Source organism: Corylus avellana, chromosome ca6 (assembly GCF_901000735.1).
Source record: "Corylus avellana chromosome ca6, CavTom2PMs-1.0".
NCBI classification, from domain to species: Eukaryota; Viridiplantae; Streptophyta; class Magnoliopsida; order Fagales; family Betulaceae; genus Corylus; species Corylus avellana.
This window is the reverse complement of record NC_081546.1, coordinates 9,593,767-9,601,580: the sequence shown is the minus strand read 5'-3', so window position 1 is coordinate 9,601,580 and position 7,814 is coordinate 9,593,767. Positions and strand designations below refer to the sequence as shown.

Below are 7,814 nucleotides of genomic sequence, written 5' to 3'. Positions count from 1 at the left end.
TTGTTATTGGGGTGATAGTTTAAGGGGAATAAGTGGATTTTACCCTTTAACTTTTATAAAGAACTACTACTGATGACGGACCAAGTCTCTCTCGTTTATATGGGAAGTCGTAGGCAATCCTCGAGATTTGCAAAGCCAACAGTAAACAAAGAACTTGCTGTTTACGGGTACCATTCACAATATCTAGACAGAACCTCTGAATTTTTAGCCTTCTAGCATGATTTCAATTCCAGACATTTCATAATCCTTAAAATTGTCTTCTGAACAATGCACTCTATGATCCAGTACCTGTTATATCCCACCTATATTTATTGACCGGTAAACCCAATCTCCAAATTCAAGGACTGTCCTATATATATCACTCTCTCTCCCTCCCTCTTCTTCTCTAGGATACATCTTTATTTCTAAGTAAATTATTAAAAATGCATTGCCTGATAAACTTTGTTTAGAATTTTGTTTTTTAAAGCAATCGTATTGCATTGTTAAAGAAAAGGAAAGAAACACAAAAACAAATAAAAAACCAGACAAGTCCATCTGTATTACTTCTACAGTATGACTTTCCTAGGAGAGGTCATGGAGTGGGAGTGAGGCTGCATGGGTGTTATATGGATTTCCTGGATTTCGATTTGACCCTCACCAACAATGATTTTTTGTTATTACCGTTTACAGCAAAGATGAATAATATGGAATCGAAAAGAGAGAGTTGAGACACAGATTTATGTGATTCGGCAAAATGCCTACGTCTATAGAAGAGTGCAGTTATATTTTACTATTCGATAATTTAGGGTTACAACATAACATATTTATAGGAAAACCCTAGTTACAAGTATTTTAGAAAACCCCAAAATACCCCCACAACCTATTTGTTCCCAGGCCCACGTAAACTAATTACACCCAATGAACCAGTAGTTTCAGTATTACTCTTTATGCCTGAGAGAATATAAGTCATTTGTTCCAACACATTTCCTTGATATTGCATATGCTGCATTTGGATGTAGGAACTTGAAGTAACGAATTTTTATTTTTAATACTTTGCCTAATTTGCTTGAATGAGATATGAAAAAACACTCCTGATGTAGTGATGTTAGCAAAGTTCCTAGATTGATAAGAGCCTTTAATTTCAAAGAAAGGTGTTATCTAAGATCATTTGCCAAATGCTTTCTTAAAGCAAAAGCTTCTATCTTTTTTATAATTTCTTTCTATGCTACCTAATAATTCTAGGCCTTCATGCGTTGTTGACAATATTCAAGCATTTTATGGTAGTGACTACAGTCCAAACCCCTCTTTGTTCCAGATTCTGAAATCCAAGAGCAATATAAAATATTTTGCTTCTAAAAGAGCTTTTTAATTAAAGACTCTGGCCTTCATTAGTTAGAAATGATGAGATTCCTGCTTTGCTACACATGAATCTGGATCCAGTGGTAAAGGATAAGCAGAAAGGAAAAAACCATCTATGTAAAGTAAGAAGAAAATAATAACTAGAGAAAATGAAAGAACATACGGCTTTACTGGAGGCTTGACGTTCACTTCAACCAGCTGATAACTTCCAAATTTCTCAGGAAGCTGCAAACGATGTTCCTTTAGGCGCTGAATTATGCTCTGCACAAATATAAATACGCATTAGGTAAAGCACTATACTGAGTTGATGGAATGGCTACAGTTGCATGTACTTCAGATCATGAGTAGCATTACCATTGCTGTGGTATTAGATATGTAATCAGCAGATTCATCTGGGAGGATAGCCCATTTGATAAGGGAAACGTTTTCTTTATGGATGAAATTCAATAAATGAACCTGAAATCAAACAGAGGGCATTACCAATAGATTAAGTTAATTTGACATACAACTTGCCATAACAAAGAAACATTCAAAGAAACTGGCACGCCGTAATAATGGCTGGACACAAAAGGTGAAACTAAGCTGGCTGCAATAGGTTTGGTTGGATTAAGTTGAGTGCCTGTTCATGGCTATACCCCCAACTCCAATCCATTTATTTTAAATTGGGAAGAATCCACATATCCTTCTAAAACTACTATTCAATTAACAATGTTCCCTCCAATATTTCAATTAGGAGAATGTCTCCCCCAAATTACCCAAAAATTGCCAATGTCCCCCCTAAGGCCAGCAAAAAGACAAAAATGACCATAAATTTTGGTAAATAAGACAAAAATATCTCTATAAATTCAAGAAAAAAATAATAATTTTTTTTCTTTAAAAAAATAATTTTTTTTTTTAACAAAAGTTTCCACTCCTTTTTTTCTTTCTTTTTTTAATTTTATTAATGGTATTTTCATCATTATGGGGGACATTGACAATTTTTGGTAATTTTGGGGAAACATTGTTGCAATTTAAAGTTTGGGGCAATGATTCACAGCACACGGTGTGCTTAGCACGCCTGTGCAATTTTTTTTTTTTTTTTTTAATTAAAAATAAATTTTTTTGCACGCGGCCTGCTGTGCTGTTTTCATTTACCCTAAAATTTGTGGCAAACATTGTCAATTGGGTGGTAGTTTGAGGAAAGTTTATGGACTTTTCCCTTTTAAATGAAAACTTCAAACCACATGAGATCAAGAAATGCAGAGCTAGCCTTTTCCTAGTACATTCAATTTATTTTCCACTAGTATATTCAACTTAATTTCCACAAGTATAATATATATAATTTTTTTTTTTATATATATATTCAGTTAAAAAAAAAAAAAAAAAAACCTCTGCTGATGACATTAGATACAAACTGAGAATTGAGATTCTCTTGAGCTACGTATCAACAACTGCTAAAAGACGGGACCAAGAAAAATTAGTTTGGGATTTTTAGAATTAATACAATTTAAACCATTAATAGTTGAGGGGAAAGGGTAACCAAGTAAACTCATATAAAAGCACTTGAAAAGTCCAATTTGAATTCCTAACCCTAAATTATACAGTATAAAGTTTCAAATAAGTGCTTTAAAATAGAAACATCTTCATTAGAAAATCTTAAACCATGCCTAGAGGAAAAATAGCTAAACTATACCTGTGAAACTTTAACATCCAGTGCATGAGCGATAAACTCTGTAAGCTCGGTGAAATTTGGCTTCATATTAGAGTTGTTGATGCTAAGCATCATATCAAATGTAATCAGTCCAATTTGAAATTCACCTACATATGAGATATGGTAAAAATAACATCAGACACATCAGTCGAAGTGGCAACATAAAAGCAAGTTGCGACTCTGTAATAACAGCAAAACTTTCAATGCAAAATCACATAAAACCAACTAAAAAGAGAATCTTGCTTATAATAATAACAGGAGAGAACAACAAACATACATCAAGGAGAATCTTCAATTCAATATTTTTAACTACAGAAGAGTTCATCTAATTTTAAATTGCAAGAAATAGAAGCTCAATATATTGCAAATCATTGCAACAGTTAAATGTCTAGCAAGAACCTAAAGAAATAATTGAGGATACATGTCTGAATTTGAAAAGGCAACATAAAAAGGTATGTGCATGGTTGAGACTTACACTACCTGGGGAAACATTTTGAGGCATTCCATATGGGGCTATGGAAGGAGGCAATCCCGTTGGAGCTACGGTTGGAGGAATTCCTACAGTTGTATTCTGGCTATGGGAAGCCAAAGGAGATGGGGGAGGAGGACCAAGGTAATGCAAACTCTTCCATAGTTCAGAACAATTAGTTTTCCAGAAGCCAACCTTATCGTTCTCCCGATCATAAGTCACAAGGGTATTACGAACAATAATCCCTGTCACAAATCAAGAAAAATTAACAGAGATACCCTTTGTGTGGAGAGAGATGAAATTATTGTTTGACTTCACATTAGTCAGCACAAGCAGGTTTGAGAAAAAATGGACTTTTGGTCAGAACAAATGCGAGAACTAATTGCAAAATAAGAACAACATATTCCATACAAAATTAAACATACCTCCTAGAAGAGTAGTCGCATCATCTCCATTTGGAAAAATTCCAAGGCAATATGCACCACTAACCTTTGTATGCTTTAATAACACCAAGAAGAAAAAAAAAAGGAAAGAACAAACAGAGTAAATATACACGTGTGCTTAACAACATTTGAAACAATAATAGATTGTACAAAAACAACCATTATTCTCCCACCAGGAGACAAAACTCAAGGAGAGTAGTCAACTTACCCGGAACAAGTAGTTCTCTGGAGACAATGACAACTTTTTTCCATTGCTGAATACCATATCAACCTGAGGAAAAGCTTTCGATAGTTGGGAAACATCCCTAAGCAAAATGCAAGCAAAGACATTCAGACGTAATTTCAGGGCAACCAATAAGAAACAGGTGCTTAAACTCAACTTATGTCTCTCTAGTTTTAGTAGTACCTTCCAGCACCAGAAAAACAAAAATCATTAAAATTTGGATCTGGACCGTGAATTTGTTTGAGGGAACCAGTTTTCTTCATCACCTGTGTATCACATATAATTCCCATCAACCAAGTATTCAATACTATTCTATGCAAAAAGAAAAGTTGAAAGAGCTAAAGAAACAAGAATTTTGGGTCAGGTAATCTACAACTGAAAACCAATTAGCAACACACGAGAATACTTGGAGTAACTGGTTTTAGTCAATGACAGTGATAGAAGAATTTAGTGTTAGATCACAGCACACAACAGCTTCCAACTGTTAAAAGGTATCTTCCTCAGTAGAGCACTTCACAGCATCAACAGTTAGGGTACAGGAAAGCAAGCTTTATTTTCTATAGAAAAAGTGTTGGAATTCTTATAATTCAAATCTATAGTAAGCCATATCAATACTCCGTACCACACACATTCTTGTTCTACATTGTAGAAAAGAGTAATTTCTTGTGCCTGTTTGGTCTTCTAAACAAACTTGCTTTACTTGTATAAAGGTTACCCGTATATACAAAACTCATTACATCCTAAAATTGAGACTTTTACATCCTTACTCTTTCCTTTGCCAGGCGAATGAATTTGACTATAAAAGTAAATACACTATAAGAGAGGATGAAACCCAGAGCCATAAACTCTTACAGCATTCTTAAATGCGTGGAAAGCTTCTTTTGGAAGGTAAGCATATGTAGTTCCACTATCCAGGACTGTTCCATGCTTTCCATCAAAGATTCTTGGGCTTAACTTCAATGGCTTCCCAGCAACATGTATTTCCTTCAACTCGATATTGTAATATGGGCTGTTGATATCCCAATACTAAAGCATACGTGTGAGATGCACAAAATGGATTCTAACTATAAACAAATATATACTTATGATGTTTCTAAAAGTATTTCACCTGCGAAAAGGGTCTGAATGGGTAAATACCATATCAGGGGGAGAAGAAATACCACCAAGAATCATGGCACCCCCGCCTACCTCCATCCCACCATAACATAATGAAAATGAGTCACTAATAACACCCTTGTCAACAAGTTGATCCATCACACTAAGCCGACCACGACCCAAACCCATTATGCCATCAGCGCGTTGGGTGTAAAGATCACCAGTTTCCATGTTTTCACAACCAAAAACAGCACGCTGGGGCACAAGTTCACTTTCATTGCCAAAGGAAATGATGTCCTCACCAAGCACGCCACTGCTAGAGCTCATTTCAGCATACCGTCTCTCATAAGTGCATTGACGTTCAGCACTGTCACAGTTACAACTAATACTGCACTTTATTGGTTGATATGTGCTAGACAAGTCTGGTTGGAACCTCGGATCCTGGATGTCAACATAATATTAGCTTTAACCATCTTCCACTAAATTTTGCAAACAATATATCAATTAATCAATCATTCACCAAATTGAGAAAAATAAGAAGTCTATCCACAACATCAGTGACCATCCATTTCCAAAGCTTATTTCAAAGTCTACAGGCAATCAAAAAAAAAAAAAAAATCATATGAAACTTGAATCATTTTATCATGTACTAACTAGTATATGCTGATAATTATGGCTTAAAGGCTTTCCTAAGCCATGTGCAGAGATCATGATTCGCTAGTCTACAAAGAATAAAATGCTGCTTACAGCTTATATAAGAAAAATAAAGAAAGAAAGAAAGATCAATCTGATGGATAATCATAAATTGCAAGCTAGCAAAACAAAATTACAAGCCCTAGATAACAGAGAAAGCAATTGCCATCAATAACTAAAACGAACAGCATTAAAAGCAAAGCCAAACCTGATGCATCCCACAGTGTCCACAGTCAGAGCACGGAACGTACGTCACAGTGCTTCCCGTATCCACAATAAGTGCGAATTGCTGTGGAGGGGACCCAATCCACAGCCGCGTCGTATAGTAACTGCAAAACCAAAATCCACAAATCTCAACGATAATTAACACCAAATTAACAATGAAATAGTACATATTAGAATGCAACAAAAAAATTAAATCAAGAAAAAGAGCAATCCGGAAAAGATTGAGAGAGTTAGAGAGAACCCGTTGGATAGGAGATCGTCGTAGAGTCTCATGCGAGCGTTGGGGGGGGCGGAATTCTGGAGATTCCGGCGGCGATTATGATGATGAGAATGGGAAAGATTAGGGGAAGAGAGATAGAGGGGAAGAATCATGGGCCTGAGCGAATGATCGGAGGAGTGGGTCAAGTGGTGGAGGGCGGAGGAGAGTCCGATTAGGGACCAATAGACGAGCAGCGCAGAGGCGAGTAGGTGAGCCATGGCTCCACACAGAGAGAGAGAGATAGAGAGAGAGACGATGGAGACGAAGGAAGAAGATGGGCGTTAATCCTAACCGAGCCGTCGTCTCATGCTAATAAAATTCTTCTCCCCCAATTTTTTCTAAGTCAATGGATAATTAAGCATGATTTTAATAATTTCTTAGGCTAATTTCAGAATAAATATTGAATTAATTTTTTTTTGTAATTTTTGTCATGAAATTCAATTTGATTGGACCAATTGTTTTGCATCCATTCACTATTTTAAAAGGCTGCCCTCCTCCCTTGCTGGATTTATATGTTTCTTTTAATCCATACTTCTTTCTTCTTTTTATTGTTGTTAAATATTTCATTACAATTTACGGCGTTTTACTTGTACGAAAAATCAACATTTCTATATAATTTTATATAATTTGAAAAGTTGCGAAAAAGAGAAGGAGACATACAGCGAAAAGAGTTGAAGGATTTTAATTGAAGGTAGGATTGAAATCTTGTATAGCTATTTGTTCTTTTTGCTTGTAATTGGGTAAGTAATTATGAAATTGTTCTTATGGAACTCACTTCGGGGCAGGTGTTTGGCCGCTCTTGCTTTATAAAGGTTATATGGTCAACTAAAAATATTTTTAGGTTGACTAATATTTTATGCTATGTCAAATACTTAAAAATAGAAGAAAAAAAAAACTTTCTTTTAAAAAAAATATTTTAAGCCGAAATAAACGGGCTACCACCTTTACACATATATATAAAAAGGAAAATGCTTATTTTGGGGTGCATACCAATCCACACTTGAACTTAGGGTTTAAGCGCTTTATTTGGCTAAATTTTAGGGGAAAATGCAGGATTAGTCTATGTGATTTATCTAATTTACAATTAGCTTTATGTGGTATCAAAATAAATTTAGAAGTTTATGATACATGCCCAAAAAATAAGGATTAAATACCTCAAACCCCCCCTAGGATTTAGCAACTTTATTTTTTCCCCCTTGGGATTTCACTTTTATCACAGGACCCCCCTGGGGTTTTGATAAAGGCCAATTTAGTCCATCCGTTAGTTGACCGTTAGTTAACCATTAAGACTGACACGTGGACCAATCAGATATTGACACGTGGCACATATTTAATTTTTTTAAAAAAAATTAACAAAAAAAATGTTTTTTTTTTAACAA

The 7,814-nt window shown here is 35.2% G+C and overlaps 1 protein-coding gene across 1 annotated transcript in view; it reads right to left on the bottom strand.

The window, feature by feature from the left end:
• The window catches only part of LOC132184686 (aspartic proteinase 36-like), a 7,787-nt gene extending 1,017 nt beyond the window's left edge, over positions 1 to 6,770 (bottom strand). Inside the window, exons 1-11 of the mRNA XM_059598405.1 lie at positions 6,418 to 6,770; positions 6,160 to 6,280; positions 5,272 to 5,699; positions 5,016 to 5,172; positions 4,347 to 4,429; positions 4,149 to 4,245; positions 3,923 to 3,995; positions 3,509 to 3,742; positions 3,011 to 3,135; positions 1,693 to 1,794; positions 1,502 to 1,599 (exon numbers count right to left, since the gene is read on the bottom strand). Of these exons, the coding sequence (XP_059454388.1) occupies positions 1,502 to 1,599; positions 1,693 to 1,794; positions 3,011 to 3,135; positions 3,509 to 3,742; positions 3,923 to 3,995; positions 4,149 to 4,245; positions 4,347 to 4,429; positions 5,016 to 5,172; positions 5,272 to 5,699; positions 6,160 to 6,280; positions 6,418 to 6,653 (1,754 nt within the window). The 5' untranslated portion in view covers positions 6,654 to 6,770. The remainder of the gene's footprint in view (positions 1 to 1,501; positions 1,600 to 1,692; positions 1,795 to 3,010; positions 3,136 to 3,508; positions 3,743 to 3,922; positions 3,996 to 4,148; positions 4,246 to 4,346; positions 4,430 to 5,015; positions 5,173 to 5,271; positions 5,700 to 6,159; positions 6,281 to 6,417) is intronic.
• Between the last annotated feature and the right edge of the window lie 1,044 nt (positions 6,771 to 7,814).